This window comes from Podarcis filfolensis, assembly GCF_964270895.1.
Source record: "Podarcis filfolensis genome assembly, chromosome: 1".
Taxonomy (NCBI): Eukaryota; Metazoa; Chordata; class Lepidosauria; order Squamata; family Lacertidae; genus Podarcis; species Podarcis filfolensis.
In genome coordinates, this window is record NC_139604.1 from 49519360 (window position 1) to 49542599 (window position 23240).

Here is a 23240-nt window from a genome sequence, read left to right on the forward strand (position 1 = left end):
GCAGGGGGTTGGACTGGATGGCCCTTGGGGTCCCTTCCGATTCTACGATTCTATGATTCTTGGACACCCACTCGGTGCATCATAATGCCAGCAAGTGGGAAATGTTTGGTGCAACACCAGATATAATGTGGTGGATTGCCAATGGATGACCCAATCATGGCTTTGTGGTAGAAGTGGCTCACTTGGACAAAAGGGAGAGCAGTGCCTCCAAGAGGTATGTCATGATTGGCAGGTCTTTGCCTCAGGATGATGCCAGCTGACCTCAGACCAGGCCATTACTAGTGACCTTTGGGCATGATGCAAGCGGACACCCTCTCCATGAGAGAGGAAAATGTCAGGCAAAGCGCAAGCACGGCAAATGAAATCCAATTGCAAAGGCCCAATTTCGGCGATGTAGGGTGGAATGACTGGATCCCCCTACACATCCCTGTGTGGGCCAGGGACACCCACTTGACCCTTGACTGTCCCAGACTGAGCAGGGAGGTCTGAATGTTGTGTCTAAGTGCATTCAGTTGGACAAGTCTTGTTGCCTCCTTGTGATCAGAAACCTGACAGCATAAGGTTCTGGATTGTGAGGATGCATCTACAAATGTTCAGCGGAATGTGCTTAGAAGCTCTTTCAGATCCTTGAAGCCCTTTCAGGAGTATAGCAGGTGACAGCATGGGGGTGCCAAAGGCAAGACTGCCACACAAGCCCCTGCCAATTTTCTGCTTTAGGATGGAGAGGGCTATAGAGCTACTGGGACAAGTTTTGTTGTTATAAACACCATTCAGTCTTGTCCAAGAAAGAAATGCAGCTTTTGTGTGGTTTTTCCTCAGTGTTGCTCTTATCTTTGCTGTATGCATCATTCTCTTCTTTCTCTGCCTACCTGCGTCTGACGTATAAAGGATAGCAGAAGGAAGTGCCAAAGGTTCTTCCAGCCTGGCACATTTTAAACAATGCCCAGTCGAAACAGGCAGCACCATTAAAAGTAAGTCGCCATTAGTCCTGACAGGAGATCCTGAATTGTGAGCGTCGACAGGCAGCTCCCCCATTAATTTCCTTTCCCATCAAGCCACAAAAGATCAAGCACCACATATCCGTTTTAATTGGCTATTGATCTGTTGTTCTATTACCTGCAATTGTGCAGAGGGGTTGCTGGATGGACTGCCTAACTCTGCCTTCCTTTGACTGTCAGCAGCCGGACTTACAGAAAAGTCTGGAGGCCTGCGGTTCCTGGTTTGCAACGGAGTGCCTGAGTCCTTTTTGAAGTAAAGGCAGCAAAAACACAGCTAAAAAGCTCAGATCATATATATGACTGACACCCTTCTTTGGAAATTAAACCAATGTCTAGACTTCACTTCAGAAACTAATAGTTATAGATGAATTAAAACATAATATTTACAGTCACATGCTCATCCAAGCAATGGCTTACAGTCTCTTCTTCTAACTTCCAAACAACAGTATTTTCATCTCTTCTGTATCTCAGTTAGGCCATGCCTTGCAGCTCCTAGGAGAGTTTCCCACTTTCACCTTCTCCTGCAGCTTTGCTCTCTTTCTTTCAAGCAAAGAAGAATGACTCCAACATTCCATTCAACTTAGCAGTGTTCACAGTGGATTCATCACAGTGGTTTCACACAGGATTGGTTCCCAGTCCTACCTAGAGAGACTAAGGATTGAACGTGGGACCTTCCACTGCAAAACATGTGATCTGACACTGACACAGTCATCTTGCTTCACATAAAATGGCGTCTCTCCTTCATTAAATGCTTCCCATGTGTCCAACATTACCCAACCACAAAAGATCTCTCTAGAATTCAGTTACCAACCAGCTAAAATTAAATACATAGTAATGCATACAAGCATTTACAATTTCAGTGAATTAAATTACTATACTTGATAGTGCTGCCCTATACCGAGTCAGACCATTGGCTCATATATCTACAGTGGGTGCCAAAAGTTTTCCAAGGTTTCACACAGGATTGGTTCCCAGTCCTACCTAGAGAGACTAAGGATTGAACGTGGGACCTTCCACTGCAAAACATGTGATCTGACACTGAGCTTCAACCCTTCTCCAAGGCAACAGTGATGTCTACAAAAATTGCCAGCTGGTGGAGGGAGTGGCAGATGAATGACTCTGCTTATAATTTCATCTCCCCAGCTGTTCAGATGCAAAACAGTGATTCTTCAAAGAGCTAAAGGCTCTCTGGATCTGATGAAGAAGCTGTGCGCGCGCATTAGTGCATATATTTATGCATGAAAAATATAGAAATGTAAAGGCTGGCAAGCAGCTCACATCACCACATACACAAAATGTGCTACAGTTGGCCATGCAGCAATATGGAGTCTAAGTGCTCCAGCCATGTTAATCTTCCGTTATTCAACTTACGTACAGTATATCCCCTGTCAAACATTGAAATTGATCAGGTCACGTAATGGAGTAGGGGGGGGAAAGCCTATTTGCTCCATATTTATTTATTCCACCTTTAAAACTATTTTCCACCCCCAATGTTTTGGAAAAATATCTTTCTGAACTGGCAGTGTTTACTGCACTTACCCTGCAGCCAGTGTCAATTTCAGTAACGCAAACTGCCCACTGTAAAGGGACAAATTCCCCAAGAGCCTACCCCCTCCATCACCTCCAAGTCCTCAGTCTCAATTTGCATAATCGCTTTTGCTATTTCAGTCATCCGCTGTGCATGAGGTAAACTGACACAGCCAGGAAAACAAAAAGAAATAAACCGAATCATGGGACGCACTTGTTGTGTATGCAGCTCTGTTGGTCTGTGGGTGGATGGAGTGACAGCACTGTGTGGGCCATCTGTTAAATCAAGTCTTGTGATGCACAGCGCCCCTCTCGGGCCAGTCGTGCTGCTCACCGGCCTCCCTCTCTCATTAGCTGATGACACTTCCCGATGTTCAACGAGAAATGGTTTCCAGCCCTGCTGACCCTGAACGCCACTTGAATCTGCAAAGATCAAGCTTCCTTAATTGCAGCCTCCACTGATACAGGCAGCCAGACACACAACTGCATCTGAATTGCCATTTAATTAATGGCCAGGTGCTTGCAGGAATGTGCAGTGAACTTCCAAACTGTCATCATCGCTCAGCTCAGTGGTGTGAGTTTGGAAGATTGGTTTTTGTGGGGTTTTTTTTGACCGGCTATATGTATTGCATACACAAATGGCATACCTTGCACAGAAAATGGTTCTCCAAACGTAATTACCTCTTACTTATTTGGGGTCTCTTCTCCATTTCCAGCTCAATCATAGAGCACCACCATAGAGCACCTTTGCATGGTCCCTGTTCCATCTCTAGCCAGAAGTATCTGGTAGCAGGGAATGGGAAAGAGTTCTCTGTCTGAGTCCCTGGAATCTCAGCTCTGGGATGGACAAACCATCAGTCTGATCTGCTACCTGCTATGCTCCTAAAGTGCTAGAGGGCTTAGGTTTCCTAGGCTCCAACATGCAGAGAGAGAGGGGAAGGGGCATCAAGTCACAGTAAGTGTGGTAATTCATAACTCGAAAGCCAGCTATTGCATCCAGATGTTATGGGGTGGAATCGTGTGCTAACTGTCATTTCCCTATATAGTTTTCTTTCAAGCCTGTTCATCCAAGCCTGTTCATCCAAAAACAGCCTCTTGTTCTGGCCCTACAAAGTGAGTAATGTTGCTTTAGATTAAATAAACAAATAAGAACAGCAAGGGTCTTCCTTTCTTAACAATAAATGTGCAGCTGATGTCCACGGCTGGTGAGAAATCCATATACTGCTCTTCTGTCAAAGGGGTATCACATTTCCCCAGCCATCAAGCTGCATTCTTCTGCTGCTGGGAAAATAGGACAGTGTCCGACCACTCCCCATCCCTGACCCAACACACACTCAGCTCTTTTGTGATGGCCGTATGGAATACAGTTACGCGACTGTCACAGGTACCTGCTAGAAAATGCCTGCAGCGTCCATGAATTGCAGGGAGCCTCGATCCATTTCCCCACATACCTGCTTTCTGGTTAATTTGTCACTAATGAGCAAACTCCCAATGCCTCTTTCTCATAAGGGCTGGCTGTGCTTCCTTTTGATACCATCTCCTTTTAAGTGCTTCGCAGGAGGGGCGGGCTCCTGCGTTGCAGAATCGGTACATGGGAACTCATCCAGCAATATGCATTTTAAAAGGTTCTTACCCGAGGTTTCTAGGCTGCCAGTTTGCTAGCAGTTATAAGCCATGCCAAAGGAGGAGGAGCTGTTAACATCAACACAGCCTGCCGTCTTGAAGCAACGCAATATCCCTGCAGCATGACTATCCACCCCCATTTTTTGTGTGCAAACTGGTAGGGTGCCGAATTGTTGTGAGGTTCTATTTTCATTGCAAAAGTTGCTGTTTCAAGAGATGCAAAAATACACTTTCTGCTGTTTCATGCATTCCACCCTCCACATTTTTCCCCTGACAGTGCTCTTTCGTTTCACGATAAGCAGAAATTTAGTAGATGAAGTCTGTCCTATCACTGCAGCTATATACTGGGGTGTGGGGGAAGACTTCAGGTGGTATTCAAGTAAGTTTTACTCAGAGCAGACACATTGAAATGAATGAACATGACTCAGTTAGGCACATTGATTTCAATGGCTCTGCTCTGAGCAGAACGTAGTTGAATACCACTTTATCTATTTATCATCCAGCTAACAATCAGATTTACAATGCAACAATCACATGAAAGGGAAACGGAGAAATCACACTCTGATTTCCATCTAAACATAACATTTTCTTCACTCCCCTCATTAAGGACTGGCATATTTTGCTTGGTTTTGCATCCATTTCATGGACGGAAATAGAATACTTATCTTCCACTGACAGATGAGCGCTCCAGCTGCTGCCAACAATTTCTGCTTTACCAAAGCCATGTTAATCATGTTACTTACTGGCAACTGCAAGCCACCCACCTGTTCTCTGTTCCCATCAGCAGCCAAGCAAGAGAACTTAGACGATTTCTTCTTCCTGTCCCCTGCATAGCTGGGTAAAAAGGGATGGTGTGGCAGGGAAAGGGTGTGTGCTGGCAGGGAAGCTGATATTGTTTATTAAATATGGTTGCTCTCTGAGCAGGTGGTCTCCAAATCCAAAAGAGAAAAGTGGACAATATGGTTGGATTGGAGTAGATACCAGCTTGTAGCTGACTAGTGGAAAAATCTGTTGCCCTCCATACAAGGGAATGTTTGCTGAGTGGTGGTTGGTCAATTGTGGTGGGTCATGAGAACCACAGAAATGGGAGTGGTAAGAATGTCAGAGTTACACAACAGAGCATGTGAGCTATGCCAGGGCTTGCAAATAAACCCACTGTTGACTTAAACCCTGTTCATTTTTACTAGTTCACTGCCCCTTATGCCCACACATACCATGGCTTATTGAACATTTATGGCACACTGTCAATTAAAGAAAGCTTCTCCTCCAATGTTCTTGGGAAAGACTCAGAAATCACCGCCAGCCATGCAGTGGTTCCCAGTTAAGTTTCTCTCGTATCCTTCATGTCCTGTCCTAGCCCCCAAGCACTTTGTGGCACACCCTTCAAAATCAGGAGGAATACCTGCTTCTTGTCCTCATCAACCTCCCTTCTCCAAGTTTTATTTATTTCAAACATTTCATTCCTTTTTCTGGCTGTTTCTTTTTGCCTAGAAATGGCTTCGTTTTCCTCTCTTCTTTGTAGTGGGCTGGCACTGTTGCAAGCCTCCCACAAAAGGCCAACTGATTATGCTCATCAGTTCCCCATTTTTCTCTCTTTTGTGTGAGGATACTGGAATTTATTATTTTGGGATCAGAATAGACAAGCACCTCAATTAGGTAACAAGTACCAGGGCTGGCACATGCAGATTCTCAAAGCATTAAAATTGTCACTGAAATGAATCTTAGGTTTGCAGGTTTGAATTCTGAACAAGACTCCACTATCTAAAACATCAGATTTTACAGTATAATCTGAGAAAACAAAATGTGCAAACCTACAAAGTAAGTTTCTGTCTCATATTTTTAATGCATAAGAGTTAGCAAATACAACGGATTTGCATTTTAACTATTTTGAATCTAATTCTTTGGAATTTATCACATCAACAGTTATGATAAATTCCAAAGAATCAGATTCAAAATAGTTATCAACAGTTATCTTTAGCAAGGCACTGGGGATATCCACGTTGGGCCTAAACCAAGCACGTCCAAAGTCCATTTCGGGGGTGTAATCTGGCCCACCGGTTGGTTTAATCCACCCCCCCCCCCCCGTGGCAGTTTATTTCCTGGGGTAAAATCCTAAGAAAACCTCAACAACTTCAATCCTAAAAAAAGCTCAGCAACTTTGGTTGGCCCTTTGGGCAGCCCTCACGGCCCTTCACTTCATCAAATCTGGCCCTCTTTGAAAAAAGTTTGGACACCACTGACTGCAGAGATTTACCGTAAATATGTCTTTGTCTGGGGGAATTTCTTAGATGACCCACAATGGTCAAAGGACAGGAGCTGTCCTACTGGATCCAACTAGTGACTGAGTCTACTTCAGCTACGATGCTACATATGAAACAGGATAACTTTGGATGCTTCTGAAAAGCCCACCAACTGCAAAAGAGTCCAAAAAGAGTTGCACCAAAACTTCATTCTGGACACCCCCCCCCAAAAAAAGCAAAGAAGCTACCACTCAATTCCTTCTTACAAATGAATTCCTATGGTCAGTGCTTTTTTTTCTAAAATAAATGTTTAGGGTACTCTCAGTTTGACTCAAGAAAATTACAATTTTATAGTTCAAATCTGGAAAAATAAATACAGTAAGTGGACAAAAGTACAAAGATTCACAAAATGTTTAGGGGTTTGCGTACCCCTGTGTCGTTCCCCCCCAGAAAAAAGCACTGCCTATGGTTACTACATTTCGTACTGAGATCCAGTCACCCACCTATACAGACAATGTCCATGAAGCCATACATTCCATAGCAGATCTGGAAGAGCAGGTCTTGCCGTTGCCATTTCGCAGAAGGACTGAAGGTGGACCAGATGAGCCACGAGATACTGGCGATAAGGAAGAGGGAACCCAAGATGGCGGCCGCTATCTGAACCTTTTCAATGACGGTCAGAGAAATGGCTTGCCACTGCAAGACAGCAGCGGGGATGGGGGGAAGAGGGAGGGGAAGTCAACAAAGAAAAGAGAAGCGTAAGCAGAAGATGTAGAGAATTAATTCCTTAGTTAGTGGTACCAGTGGCTACCAATGAACACCCCACAGCATTTCGCATGGACTTTTGCAACAGAGGCTAGCAGCTCTTTAGACAGCAGACTTCAGAAGAAAAGGGCAGTCCTGTGCCTGCCTGCAACAGGAGATCAGAAAGATGGGATCACATCCTGCCACATGCCTCTGTTCTGCTCTCTGTTCTGTTATTCTACTGTTTGACCATAGCCCACTGCCATTCAAAACATTTATGGGCTGCTTTGTTACGAGTGGGTTGGGTAGGTGCATTGATTAAGTACACCTTAGGTATTCTTTTTTTATGATTTTCTCACAATATTGGTCATGCCTAGTTTTGCAGAAACTAGCATGGGAACATGCCATGGTGGCAGTAAAATTCATTTGCCCATGGCGCACAGACGAGTAACGTTGGCATGGGTACATCATAATTTGAAAGGAGCAATCCTGAGTGGCATAAAGGGTGTGAGGCTCTCTGTGCATGACCAAGCAGGGGCTTTTTAATGGTACCCAGGAGATGGGGATGCAGCCATAGCCCTAAGGGTCAAACTGTGCATCACTATATCCATGCTTTTAAGCTTAAACTGATCACTTTTCTTTTCTTTTCACGGCAGAGTCAAAAAGATTAAAAAGAAAGAGAGAGAAATAAGTGTGTGTGTGTGTGTGTGTGTAAAATCATTTGATGGGATAAGAAATGGCCAGGTTTCCAAAAGAGAGAGAGAAATTATTTCATTTTTGCCTTGTACATTTTTACTTACGTCACACAAAAATTGACATTATACAAGGGATAAAAAATAATAATCCCAGAACTGTACTTTAAAAAATAAAATATAAAGGGAAATGCCTACAAAATCCTTGAAGAGGCCAGGCCTCTTGTGGCTATGACTTTTTGTAGTACTTTGTAATGTGCTACTCTCGCTCTTCCATAGCTGTTTAATAGGTGCAGAGCCCCTGTGATTATTATTTACAGAGGACCAACATTGTGAAATATACTAACACCAGGAACTTACCAGCCAACATTACATGTTTGGCTGGCAAAATAGTGTGTGAGATTGGTTCAAGTAACCTTCCATTTACCCACTCTGTTATGACATCCATCTGTGAAAATAGGCTTTACAAATTATTTTTAAACATCTCATCTTCTGGCTAGATAGATTTTGAAGTATCTGAGGATGTGTGCATTTTGCCCTGTGCTTCTCTTCTAGATGGTGTGAAATTTCAATAAAGGGTTCTGTTTAACAGCAAAAACATCCATGTTTGTTCTTACCAGTTTTATAGTACAGCATCTTACATTCTCTACACACTTCATGGCTGCTGTCCTTTGTCCTGCTCTGAGCAGCATTATCTGGTTGCTCTATGATCACAACAACAGCTCTTTGGGTGTGGAAAGGAATGCAACTGTTTGTGAAAGGCTGTGATTTTATATGTACCATGTACCTGAGAGAAAGCCCCATTGAACTCAATGGCACTTTTGAATAGAACTGTAGGATTATGCTGAACTGCCTCCCCCCCCCCTTGGAAGCATTGTCTTATCAATGAATGCAACAAGAATGATGCAGACCCCTTGAACTGCTAGTCAAGCACATCCCTTATAAGCAGAAAGTGTCATGTATGTTTCTGGCTTTGTCAAGGAATGGTTTGAAAGCCCTTGCAGCAAATACATGCCAGTGCTGTTTAACTTAACCTAATGCTGCTCCTATATTTTGGCGCTCAGAATAAAAGTTTTCTCCATGGCCCATGAGGAGTCACGTTTGCAAAGCCTTCTGTGACATCAGAGCAGCTGAGATAATGACATCAGAACAGCTCAGCTAATTGCCCTCAGATGCACTGTGATATGCCTGCATCTGACATCCTGAGATCACAGAGGGCCTTGCAAACCTAAGGCTAGATTGCTGACACACTCGCAAGGCTAAAATAGGCTAACTGTATCATTGCCTCATCAGAACAGCCTGGCAAGCAGTGCCATGAAGAGAAGTGAGCGAGCTGACGCAGCAGCCATCCAGGAAAAGCACAGAAGGGAGAATCAACAAAACTCATATGTGAAAAGAAAAATGAAAGCAAAGAGGGCAGCGCCAATACAAAGCACCACCACCTACAGGCAAAAATGTGTGAAGGTAGGAATTGGTAGGGGGTAGATCTTAATTCAGTAATGAGGAACCTTTGAACTTCCAGGTGTTGCTAGACTACAACTCCCATCATGCCTGATCATGGGCCATGCTGGCTGGGGCTGATGGGAGCTACAATCCAGCAGCATCTGGAGGGCAACAGGTTCCCTATCACTGCCTTAATCCTTCTATATATTCAAGTTCCAGTTTTGTGATACGGAGTAATGCAAAGCAGCTCCTGTCAAAAAGAAGTCCACCTAATGAAGCAGCCTCTGAGATCCCATGCTTAGCATTCGGGGATTCATCTAGAGAACTTTTTTGCCCCACAAATGCATTAGAAATTAGATTAAAGGAGCCTGCTTTCAGTATTCCTTTAACCAAGGGGCATCTTCTATATAGCTCCTCTATAAGACTATTTGTGCGATATTTTGGGCCTAGCGTGACCTTCTGTCCTTTGGTGAAATGTCCATTGTGTCACACAGATGGACTGCTAGCTTGTTTATTAAGGTTATGCTCTGATTAGGGCCATCAGAGAAAAATGTTACCTTTTCCCATGAAATCCCCACCCCCAGGCACATTTAATGGGTGTAAATTCAAGCTAAGTGGCCACTTCACTGACGCAAGGAACCTTCCAAGAATGATTTTCTGGCCAGTTACATGAATGTCTAAGATTGCCTGGGAATGAAGCTTTCCGAGGATATGTCAGGGTTCCTGGAAATCACTTTTGGACCCGTACAAGTGGTTTTATTTGGGGAGGATGCTTGATTGGTGGCTGGGTTGTTGTTTTTTAATTAAAAAGCAGCAAGGCCATTCTGTGTATTCTCTGTTTTACAGGCTGCGCAGTCTGCACTGATACTGGCTCAAGCTATGTATGGTGTATGCTGGCTACTGTTTCCCCACACTGGATCTCAGGAACGCTACATTCCTAGATAGCATTTGCAGATTTGTAAATGCAGATTTAAAAAAAGCAAAACCCAACAAGGAATCTACAAGGGCTCTTTTGAACTGCCCAGCACTGTTGCAGTGGAAGCAGGGTTGGACCAGGCAGCCCTCAAACAAAGGACTAAGAAACAGAGAACTGTCCTCTGGCAGCCCTTCAAAACACAGGACCTTATTCTGCAGTGTGACACAGGCCACTCATGCCTACATGCTTTTGGCAGCTTGCCCTGTGGCAGGCATACTCCCCTCCCCATGCGTAGCTGCATAACATCAAGGAGGGTCTCCTGCCTCACATGATTATAGCCAAGTGAGACCATTTCTCATAGTGGGATATGGGAAATCAAGAAGAAACCCTTTATTTTACTGCTTTCTTCCTTTCTCTGTTTCTGCTATTCTTTATCCTTCCCTTCCTCCCTTTTTCTTTAAAGCTAATAGTTAGAACTGTTTATTATGCTGATTGGTTCTGGAGCACTCCGGATACTGAGCCACAAAGGGAACTGGAGGGGTCAGGGGGCAGAAAGTGAAGGGGGATTTGGATCGTTCTACAAAATTGGACTTGCGGCGTGGCACCTGCATATGTTGTTGTAAAGCTGATTAAAAAGCACAATAAAAACTATTAATAGAAAAGAAAAAGAGGCCGCTCTTCTTTGATCTCAGAGATTGTGTTGGGACTTAGCTGTGGGGTACCCTCTGAGGTATATTCGGCTCAAGCCAGTAATGGAGTTATAGATCAAAATCAGTGCCATGACATGTTCCCAGGAAACAATGAGAAGCAGCTCCTTTCCTTGGTATAACATGCTCTCAAAGATGCATCCCTTTCAGGAGAGCATAACGTAGCACAGAGCGGCTCAGAGAGCTGGACTTCAACTGGGAAGGCACACTCAAATCCCCTGCTCAGCCACAAATCCTACTAGGTGATATTGGGCCAGTCTCCACTTTCTCAGCCTAAACCTACCTCACAGGGATGCTGTGAGGATGCAATGGAAGACTGTCCCAACATACACTGCCCTGAATTCTTTGGAGGGTGGCATAAAACAATAATTAATTGTGCTCTTCTGCCCGGTGTTTCCGACTACATTTGATTGTGTAATTGGGGGGGGGGAGGTTCTAATTTTCCCAGTCAAACCGCAGGTTCTCTGCATCACATGGCTACTACCCCTGCTCAAAAGAAACAGTGTGGCTTAAACTGGGGAGCGGAGGAAGCAGGGGGCACTGTTATGTACTGAGTTGAATAGGATCCAAAATGTAGCAGTCTGATTGGTCCTAGAACAATAGGATTCAGAATGCAGCAGTCTGATTGGTCCTAGAACAATAGGATCCAGAATGCAGCAGTCTGATTGGTCCACAGGAGCCACCCAATGCAGCTCCAGGTGGAAGTAAATCCGCAACCTGATTGGCCTACAGGAGAATCCTGGAATTAGCCAATCACGTGGGGCCCATTGTGTAAATAATGTATATAAAGCAGACATTCTGGGGGAACTTCCATTCCTCCTGACCACTATGAGCTGAATTAAGAGCATGAAATCCACTCTCGACTCCGAGGATATTTCAGGCACGCAGGCCAGGCCAGCCCTCAGTGTCCCCATGCGCTCTGGGCACACCCACTCCAGCAGCACCACCACCCTTGTCTTTCCCAGAAGGTCTGAAGGGAGCTTGTCTTTTGGGCCAAATGCACTCCTTCTGACATGTGACACTCCCTGATAAGGTGAGGAGGAGGAGGCTTGTAAAGACATTCAGCCCAAAGCATTTAGAAGTCCCCTTCAGACCTTCTGAGTAGTCAACAGAAGAGAGTCAGCAGTGGTGCACAGAGGCCTCTTCTCCCTCACCAGTTTAAGCCCTCACACATTCTTCTGAATGCCTGAATAGGACTGTTTGTTATAAATTGAATAGGCCAGTGTAAGAGACACACAGCTCCTCTGCCACTTGAATGATAGTTTTCAGTGAGCTACCTGCCAGCAGATTGGTGTGAAATCAAACACATACCAAGCCTGCAAAAAACTCCAGCCATGTAGGCTGCAGGTAAGATTTTAGTAATTTGTTCAAATACTTGGAATATTATTATAATATTTATAGCCCACCTTTCCGCCAAGGACCTCAAGGTGGCATACGTGGTTCTTCCTCTCCCCCATTTTCTCCTCTCAACAACCCCATGAAGGAGGTTAAACTGAGAGGAAGTGACTGGCCCAAGGTCACCTGCTGAGCTTCATGGGCATTTGAACCCACGTCTCCCACACCTTAGTCCAACACTCCAACTGCGGCACATCACTTTGTCGTGACATGAACGAAACTGTGCCTCTCAGATTCATGAACAGTATTGGAATATCTACGTGGGTGCAGTATACTAACACACACACACACACACACACACACACACACACACACACTTGTTTTACCCTAAGTGGACGTGACCAGAATACATAGCATATTCTATTTGTTTTTTAATGTCAAAGTCTAGCATAAAACAAATATTCGGTAGCACCGATAGGCTGCACTGATATTGTTTTCAGAACGCAGTAAAGAAATGAACTCATAAAAAGGAACCATTTCATCTTCATTTTCTTCCCTGCCAGCTCATTTGACAATGTTGGGTACTGACTGCCATTGTGGTTAATTTGTATCTGGTCTTTATTTTTGTAGCTATGCTGTATTCAAATCAGGAGCAACCTGATCTGGTTTTTTAATGATAGGAGCGAGATACTCCTCCCCCTCCTATTAAAGCACATACTAATTTTAAATCAGAGTGCTTGAAGTCTTACACCCAGGGAAGAAAAGCTGCTTTGCCCACAATCCAGTCATTTTGTTTCCACGTGTCCCTGAATTGTGCATAGTGTGCACTCATACTGTCTCACACTTCTCTGGGAATTGTAGGGGGTGTGTGGTCTCCACCATTCCTCCCCAGTCCAGTCCCTGACACCTATACAGGGTTGCCTTCAGATGTCTTCTAAAAGCTGGATAGTTGTTTATTTCCTTGACATCTGATGGGAGGGCGTTCCACAGGGCGGGTGCCACTACCAAGAAGGCCCTCTGCCTGGTTCCCCTCACTTCTTGCAGTGAGGTAACCAAGCCTGAACCCAGATTGGAATGGATCTAAATAACCTGCATCATCCAAGAATGCTTGCAGTTGCCCCAAGATTCCCCAAGGAGGGGGTACCTGTGACTGGTCAGTAATTTTTAAAGTGCAATGGGTCCAGGGCTGGTTTCTTTACAAAAAGACTCTTTTAAATGCCTGTGTGCAGTTTCCATTTTAATTCCTGTTTCAGCTAATTGTGTAAGAGCGATGCCTCCGCAGTGCTAAAGGGCTCTAATATCGAACCGACATGTTTTGGGACTTAGAGAGATGATGGCCTCTTAGGAACATTGAGTGGAATTCAACAGGTGCCCTTGTGATGGCGAAAGAGCTTCTGACCCAGCGGATGGCTGGACGCCACCTGCTTGGCTCAAGCAGCGAATGTTGCTATACATCAAAATAAGAATAGCACAAGAATGGCAAGCCCAGGAAACCCATAATGCATTGTGACAGTAAGTGAAACATACATCCAGTGCCATCTCTCTAGCGAGCCTCTGGCAGTATTTAAGAAAAGGCTGTGCAAACTGTGCCAGCTGAAAATGAAAAAGGAAGATAGATCCTGGAGCTGGAGAAAAGGCAGCTGACATTATAATTCTGCCTGTGGGCTGTGCGGATGTTACTGAAGCCTCATCTTAGCTTGATTCTGAGAATCTTCTGGACGTAATAGGAGACATTTTTTGGTTTGATGACCAAGGCTGAACAAATAAAAAGATGAGTTGTTGTTGTTGTTGTTGTTGTTGTTGTGTGTTTAAAAATCTGATTATATTATTAAACGTTCATAAACATCTTTTCAGAGCTTTCAAAATAATAAATAAAATGGGAAAGAGCAATTCTGCCATTCACTGTGCAAGGTATGATACAATGAAAAACGCCACCCACCCACACACACACAATGGATGAGAGGAAAGCATTAAAAAAAGGCAAAACAATGGAAGAAAGGACTTTGAAATAATCTCTAGTACCTTTACCTGCAGGGGGTTCTTTGTGCTTATGGCAATGACGTGATACTTGTAATAACACAGCTCGCAGCTCCAGCATCCCCTCTCACTGATCCATTTGATCAGACAAGGCTGATGTGTACATTTCACTGACCCGTCGCACCGACACGGACTAAGCAACTCACCCTGGGAACAAAGAGAAAGAAAGAGAAATAGGATCAAAAGCTGGTTTTTGCTGCCCCCGTCCAAAGGCAGTGGAGCACAAGCAGACCTGCGTGAACATGGAGATGCATTCCTTCCCACACCCCAAGGGTAGAAAACAGCCAACTGCTTCCTACATGGTCCCACCTCAGATTTCCCCCTCTAACCACATGGAGATGAGGCCACCTCTTGGCACTAGGCATGTGGAGAGCCGAATATTTCTTCGCACACATGACTGAAACTACCTTGGTCGCGCTGGTTTATGATCTCCGGCGGGCTAGGGACAAAGGTGAGAGCTGTTTCCTAGTTCTGCTGGATCTCTTAGTGGCCTTTGATACCATTGACCATAACATCCTTCTGGACCGTCTAAAGGGGCTAGGAGCTGGGGGCACTGTTATATGGTGGTTCCGCTCCTTTCTCCTGGGCCGTGTCCAAAAAGTGGTATTGAGGGATGAGTGTTCAGACCCCTGGGCTCTCACTTGTGGGGTGCCTCGGGGTTCCGTCCTCTCCCGCATGCTTTTTAATATCTATATGAAGCTGCTGGGAGAGATCATCAGGGGGTTTGGGCTGGGTGTTCATCAGTATGCAGATGACACTCAGCTCTACCTCTCTTTGAAATCAGAACCAGTGAAGGCAGTGAATGTCCTGTGTGAGTGCCTGAAGGCAGTTGGAGGATGGATGGTGACTAACAGACTGAGGCTGAATCCTGACAAGACCGAAGTACTGTTTTTGGGGGACAGGGGGCAGTTTTTAATGTTTGATGTTTTATTGTGTTTTTAATATTCTGTTGGGAGCTGCCCAGAGTGGCTGGGGAAACCCAGCCAGATGGGTGGGTTATAATAAATAAATTATATTATTATTATTATTATTATTATTATTATTATTATTATTATTATTATTAGATTGCTCAAGGGCTATTTTATTGTAGCATAGCTCTACACTACTGAATTCCAGCTTCTCCAGTTATTTTAAACACTTATACACTGCCTTACCCAATTTTCAGTCATTAGACTCTTCTATCAAAACCAACAAATAATAAAACAATTATTACTATTGAAGCCCAGCATGATTTTCCTCCAGCTACCCAAAGACCACTGCATATCAACAGATATGTGGAGGTAGAGTGTAACCATCATAGCTAGTACCCATTGATAGCCTATGCCACTGTGAATTTGTCTAAAAAGTTTTTAAAGCAGTCCATCCTTCTTGTAGGAGCGAATTCCACAATGGAATTCTTCTTTCTTTTGTGCACCATCCAACATTCAGCACAGTTCTAGCATTATGAGAGAGGGAGAAAAATACCTCTGGAGAAAGGGTGTTCCAGAGGACTGGGGCAACCACCAAGGAGTCTCTGCTTTGCATCATACAGTCAGCCTAAGTTTCTTATTAGATGAAGCCTGGAGCAGAGCCCTGAAAGATAATCTTAACAGGCTGGTGGGCTCATACAGGCAGCTGTGCTTTCTGGGGTTGTGGCAAGTCTCTCCCCTATGTTCTCCGTAATGTCCTTCCCCCCAAGACTCCAACCTGATTGCTTGACTCTAAGTCAAATGCAGCACCTGCTCAGAAATCCAGCCAAAGCTGCTTGGCATTCAAGTTAGAGCGTCAGCAAAAAACACCATTAATATTCATTGCATTGTTACAAGTTACAAACTGGTTTATAATGAGAAATAGTGAATCCTGCCATTCCTTGTCATGCAAGCTCAGAAGCTCAGGGCCGAGTGGTTCTGACATCCGACAGTATATGTGGCAATTTGTGTTGCAAAAGAACCTGGGAATAAAGATAGCAGAGCCATATCCGCCTTGCCACTCCTGCCCACCCACACCCACCATCTGCACAGGTTGGGTAGTACCTATCCCACCATGGAGTTTAATTATGAAACTGGATTGGGAGGAAAAGGGCAGAAACCAGGAGGAAACAGCAGCTGAAGAAGCAGTATTGCCAAAAAACAAAATCAATTTCTCATTGGCTGATACTTTCGGGTGGTTAGGCTAAGGGTGGAATTGGTAGGAAGTGAAATTTAAAATGGGATTACCTCTTCTGATACCTTCATGTGATATGACCTTCTGTGCAATACAGATTCTTTTCATGCCACAAAGGTAAGACCAGGAGCTCTTGGTCAGATCAGAGAGAAACCCACGTTGTTATTCACGAAGTATGGCAGCATAGATGTCATCCCACAACGTAGAGCCTGTAGATGGTTGGACTAGGATCTTGGGAGACAAGGGTCCAGATCCCCACTCAGCTCACTGGGTGACCTTGAGCCAGTCACTTTCTCTCAGCCTAACCTACCTTACAGGGTTATTGTGAGGATAAAATGGTAGTGGTGAAAAATGTAATAAAAAATCATTTTGTGGGGTGTGTGTGTGCGTGGTGGTTTCAGACAGCATTAATAGGGTGCTTGGACTGTCCTGTGTCAGCTTCCTTCCTCAGTGATGAATCCATTTTGCTAGGGTATTACATAATAACTGCAGTCTCCACTAGGCAAGCTATTCAATAATAGTCATTTGTGTGTATAACACCAACTGGTAGCAGCATGTGTTCCAACAAAAATACTAAATCTAGTCCGGGGGAGAACAATGTATTAGTGTATATGGAATTATATGTGCACAAGTGGCAACTAGGTTGTTTGGGTATTCTCCACTATTCCGTTAAGGGGTGTGAAAATGTGATAACTTGGAAAATCAGCAGGCCTTGTAAGTCTCTCTTGTATTTAACAACATTTTATGTTCTGCTTGAGTGCAAGCTTTTAAGTGGCTTACAATAAAACTCTTGATAAAATACAACAAACAGCCAAGAGATCATCACCCATTTTAAAGCGCTGAGTAGTTGATCATTTTAAAGAGCCACTCCTGAACATGTGGGTGTCTGACTCCCAAGTGAAATATTAACTCTCCTTGCAGGAATTATCGAGTTCCTGGGTCTAATTCCCACCTTGCACGCACCCAGCCTTCAGTAATTCCTAACACTTTCCCTGCTTTATTCCCAACTTCTCAGTAAGACTGCCACGTTCTTATTTAGTATAAGTTACTCACTTTGCAGGCCCAAAACAAGAGGCTGCTTATTGATGAACAGGGAAAGGAAAATCAAAGCAACCACAAGAACAAGCTACTGAGTGGGGTCTTAGCTCCAACCGCGAATAGCTAGAGGCAATGCTTAACTCTATCATCAGCCATTTTTACAGAGACTCAGCCCTCGGGGGCTCCTACGGCAAGGATCGCGACCCTGCTGCCTTCCAGATGTTGCTGGAGCCATCATCCCTCACCATTGGCCATACTGGCTGGGGCTGATGGGAGCTGGAGACCAACAACAATTGGAGGGCCTCAGGTCTTCCATCCTTGTCCTATGGCAGCTCACCCACTAGCTTGAACCTTGGGCCCAGGGGTCAAATGCAGCTCTCTGTGTCCTTCAGAGCTCTCCCCAAGCCACACCCCTCCACGGCCCCACTCCAGACCACCTCACATGCCTTTGCCTGGCTGGAAGATGCCATTGAAATGTGACCAAGGCTCTTGCTTGCTTGGAAAAAGGATGAAGAGATGTGTGTATGTGTAGCAACCTCTGACTTTTGCATGGCCATAACGTAGACTGTTGTACATAGGTAAGAGTCACATCCCTTGTTCCACCCACCTTTTGCCTCTGGCTCCTTCCATGTGGCCCCAGGAAGGCTGTCCTTGAGGGAATGCAGTCCCCAGGATGCAAAAGGTCCCCCATACCTGTCTTATGGTATCTTCAAAGCTAATACATGTTACTGCCGCATGCAGCTTTTGTGGGCTAGGGCCCACTCCCACTTTGTCGCCGGCACAGTGCGGTCACGTGGGACACCCATTTTATCAAAGGTGAGCACAAAGGGAAAAGGGGGAAAGTTTATACAGTGTTGCTGGGTTGTTGCTTTTTTTTAATTTACTTGGAGTTTATACCCAAAGAGTGTTGGGTGACAGACAAGAGGGTATGGTGGATGCATGACTCTTAATGGTTTGTGAGTGTGCAGTGCTTTTTTTTCTAGAAAAAGAGGTGCCAGCACTCACCCTTGTTCTCTTAGAATGCCAATGGTGCCCACCTGAGAGGTGCCAGAAATGAGTTTGCGTGAGCTCTGGCTGGGGAAAAAAAAGCCCTAATGTGTGTGATAAGCTAAGAATGAAATGTAAAAAGTGGCGCTAATGGTGTCTTTAGTGTAGGTAACTCCACATTCAATTGATAAAGAATTGGAAACGTTAAAGTGGAAAATAATCACTAGGCATTTCCTGCATTAAAAACATAATTATATGGGATTTAACAAGAATCATATAGTTACTCTGCTGCTGGTAAATGCCAGTAACCGTGTATTAGTAATTTGTCATCACGGAAGACACTTAGCCCTAGCTGCCCTTCTGTTAAACTTCTTTAAGTGGCCCCACAGTGGAGAGCGAATGGTTGAGACTGCCAGGAGACCCAGGACATCAGGCTATCTCTCACTTAGCAGCAAATATTTCATGATCTAAAAGCAAGCCATTTGCAAACATCAGTTTTCCCTCCCGGTGGCCTCATGTGGTTTAAGTCCCATGAAATAAATAGTAAGCTCCTGAGATTTCGGCTTGTGCCTGTCACCAAGTGGCATTGAGAAACCAAAAGGCAGTTTATGCTGCTGAAATGTGATCCTTCCAGGGAGGGGTGAAGACAGATTTTGCATCATATAATTTAGTTTCAGATTTATAGGTATTTCTCCCCGTGCCATCTAGAGAAATACGGGTGTCATGATCTAAGATTGGGTGTTATCATTTAATATGTTTAGGTTTCAAATGCCAAGCCTTTAGTTGGATATATTATGAAATTTTCATTATTGTTCATCTGTTTTCATGGTTCTATAATAATTTGAGAACTAATAAAAATAAACTAAAAGGAAAAAAGAATGGATCTTTAGAAGGAAGTAATCACCTTTTGTATCTGCTGGGATTTGCAAGTGCTGGAATCTTTCAGCACAGAGAATTTGCTTGGTTAACTTTGCAGCTGAGGACCATGTTACCTGAAAGATCATCTCACCCCTTATATAACCAGTTGATCATTGGGCATTGCAGGTAAGGGCCTCCTGCAGATACCATCATATCTGGACGTCCATTCAGCACATGCAAAAATCGGGCATTTTGTGATGTGGCATTGACTCTCTGAATTCCCTCCCTTGAATATTAGACAAGCATAATCTCTGTTGTCTTGTTGGCACCTAGTAAATACCTTCCTCTTTTAACAAGACATTGAAGCTGAGATCTTTCCCAGTCTGCATCCGTATTCAAATTGCTTTTGAAATGTTTTTTAGCATTTTATCTTTTGTGGTTTGTCACTCTGGGCTCCTTTAGGAGGAAGGGTGAGCTATAGATTTAGTAAAAAATAAATTTTAAAAAATCAAACTTTCTCTCTAATTTTGCCATCGGTGACAGAAGAGTAGATGTTGACCCCTCATGTGATGCAATAAAAGCATGATGGAAACACTGCTCTAAATAAAACTCCAGGAGGAATTACAACTCTGCATTAAGACCATCAATAATTTTCTAATTTTCAAAGAGATTTTTAATTTTGCTTTTTATAATGTTATCTGAATAGGTTTAGGGGTTTGTTTGTTTGTTTGTTTGTTTGTTTGTTTTAAAGTCATGAACACAGTCCAATGAACTTTTAAGTTCCAAGTTAAGATCTTGTTCAAGTCAATTGATCTTAAAAAGTGCTGACATTTGGCTGGCTGCACTGTGTTGATGGTAGTTTTTCTGTTAATGTTTCATATGGTTTTTGCCATTTGTTTTTTGCAAACTCGTGAAAAGTGTGACTTAACATTTGCAAATGAATGTCTATTGCCAAGAATCAGAAATTAGCAGCAAAAAACTCAAGGCTTGTGTGAGACACTAGATAACCTTAGTTGTAAATTTTGACTTTTATATCTGCGGATGTGAGAAGGATTCATTAATTAATCCAATTTATGAGCCTGTGGCTAAATTTAGAGTGCAACCCTATCCCATGTCTATTCAGAAGTGCATCCCATTGAGTTCAAAGGGGTTTACTCCCCAGGAAGCAGATACAGGCTTCCACCCTGCTGAGAAGTTGCCAAGAGAGAGAGAACTTAAATTAATGGAAAGGAAACTCGGGGAAATTGAACTCAAAAATCCAATATTCTTAAGGGAGAAAGCACTCTTTAAGACAAAGATAGGGCTGTGTTGGTTGGCTGACATCTGTCTGTCTTAAGAGAGGTGAAGTCAAATGACCTGGGCAGTGTGCATGGAGGTCCTCAGCTGCCCAGACAACAGGACTCCCCTCTTGGCCTTGCTGATGTGGTCCAAAGGAAAGCAGAGCAATACATTTGGCACCAGCTTGGCTGCAGGAGTTGCTGGAAGGAGGCATACAAGGTGCCATCCAACTGTCTTAGGGACTCCACTCCAGATTTGTGCAGGGTTTATTCTTTAGGCTTTTCTTCTCCCAAAGATAACCTGAAAGGCAGGAGAGGTTTAGGATTGGAGTCTTCCTTCTCTTAGCTGGTTTACCAGGTTGATGAGCCCCATCTGCCCTTTACTTCCCTCTACAGCACGTGTAGAAACCGCCTTCTTGACCACTGGACCCACTATTGGTCTTGTCTGCTCAATCTGCCAGAGCCTGTCTTCATATCCAGGGTAAGTCCCTAACTCACCAGGGGTTTGAGACCCATCAGCTTCTCTTACCTGGTTCCACTGGGCAATCAAAGCAGTGCCTAGAGTGTGGCCACTATCACATACTGACAGCTTCTTGGAACCACAGGTGAGAGCTGAATGCAGGGTGGAGACCAAAGGTGGACAAACAGAAGGAGCATGACATGTTCCCCATGTACTACCCCTCCCCTAACACCCCAAGGGCTGGGGTACACACCATAGAGCACATAGCCTCACCCAAAGAATCTTCAGAACTATCGTTTCCCTCTCACAGAGGTACAGTTCCCAGCACCTGTTGTTGTTCAGTCGTTTAGTCGTGTCCGGCTCTTCATGACCCCATGGACCAGAGCATGCCAGGCACTCCTGTCTTCCACTGCCTCCCCCCCCCCCCCCAGCACCTGTAGCAAACTGCAGTCCTTGGGGAGAGTCATGTGCTTTACGTGTATGATGTGTACACAGCCCTGATTCACTGCAGGAAGACACAATCAGGGCACTGTAGAGTGACACAGCCAGGCATCATAGCCCAGTCCTTCACTGACTGTCAGAGAATGGTGACTGAATTTAATCCATGAGATGTTGATATGCGGCATTTCACACCGTGGCTTTGTGAACAAGAGGAGGAGGCAATAAAATGTACTCAGAGTCATATGAAGAAGCTGCTCTACTTGCCACACAACCCTTTTGCGGAACCATTCTGACACAAAAATACAAGTCATGTGTTAGTACATTTGGCCATAGCGCCTGAGGTCTACAAGTCTACAACTTGGGTATCTGGTTGTTTAGCTCTGAGAGTAAACCAGGATCAACATCCTGAGCAAAGAAGGAGGGGATCTTGTGGTAGAAAACTTTTGGAAGCCCCAGATGTTGTTGGACTTCAACTCCCTGCCCATGGGCCATGCTGGCAGGGGCTGATGGGAGTTCGAGTCCAGGAATATCTGAAGGGCTAAAGGTTTCCCCATTCTATAGCTCCCACATCACATTGTTACCTGACCTGCATTCCTCCTTTTTGTTGGGCAGTGGCAATGTAAGGCTTTGTTAGTGAGGTGCTAAAGCCATCAAAATATTTCCTGACAAGCTTCTGTTTGAAACTATATTTTGTTATATTTATGAGTTATATAGAAAACAATGTTTACTGTAACAAAGACTTTACACCAGGTGTGGGGAATTTTGGCCTTCCAGATGTTGCTGACACATATTTTATTTGTGCCTGCAAATGTTTCAGGGTGTTCCCAGGTTCTTTTGAAATACAATCACTGTTGGAACATGCCTGGGGGCACATGTAGCCCCCGGAATGAGACAGACCTCTCTGGGTGTCTTCCTGATGAAGTGCAGCTCAGGATGTTCACAAATCAGTCCTGGTGCGCACCAGCGACACATATCAAAAGACATGTGCACGCTCACTCAGCAGAGTATAGCAGAAACAATAGTGGAACGTGAGTATGTGCATTCTAAGTTATTTATTAAGCAATATACAGTGGTACCTCGGATTAAGAACTTAATTCGTTCCGGAGGTCCGTTCTTAACCTGAAACTGTTCTTAACCTGAGGTACCACTTTAGCTAATGGGGCCTCCAGCTGCCGCCGCGCCGCTACCACACGATTTCTGTTCCCATCCTGAAGCAAAGTTCTTAACTCGAGGTACTATTTCTGGGTTAGCAGAGTCTGTAACCTGAAGCAGCTGTAACCTGAAGCGTCTGTAACCCGAGGTACCACTGTATACAGGATAAAGCAATCATGGCGTCCTCTCACTTCTTCTCCAAGAGAGAGAGAGAGAAAAGGAAAAGTACAAAAGTACAGGACAGCGGAAGAAAGATAAGACTGACTTCCGTTCTCACACTTTCCAAGCCTAGAAAGTAAACACTGACATGTGATGTAAAAATCACACATTCAGCAACGGAGGAGTGAAATGCTAACAACCACCTCATGCCCTGTAACATCCTGCCAAATTTCTTAAAACCTTTTTTTCCAGTTTATTGTTTTGTCCCACTTTCATTGCGCAAGAAGACCTCTCCAGCTGGCAATAATGCAATAGCATTGGGGAAGCGTCACAGAATAAAATGGAATATGTGGATGGTCCCCAATAAACCGAACACTAATGCACTATTATTGTATCAACTATGTTGGCGAACATTGCGCCTGGTCTGTAATGCCGTAGGGGGGCTTTAGTGGACCATTTTCAGT

General features: G+C 44.3%; 1 protein-coding gene and 1 long non-coding RNA gene across 3 annotated transcripts in view; both read right to left on the reverse strand.

The window, feature by feature from the left end:
• The window catches only part of LOC310749485, a 465633-nt gene that overhangs the window by 112798 nt on the left and 329595 nt on the right, over positions 1-23240 (reverse strand). The gene's annotated exons all lie outside the window — the stretch shown is intronic.
• Positions 1-23240, reverse strand: part of MARCHF4 (membrane associated ring-CH-type finger 4) — a 113895-nt gene that overhangs the window by 8880 nt on the left and 81775 nt on the right. The window contains exons 2-3 of one of the 2 annotated variants that reach the window (XM_083585773.1): positions 14254-14409; positions 6892-7084 (exon numbers count right to left, since the gene is read on the reverse strand). In XM_083585773.1, the coding sequence (XP_083441899.1) occupies positions 6892-7084; positions 14254-14409 (349 nt within the window). Of the gene's footprint in view, positions 1-6891; positions 7085-14247; positions 14410-23240 lie in introns of both variants that reach the window. The other variant, XM_083585772.1, reaches the window with a different exon arrangement.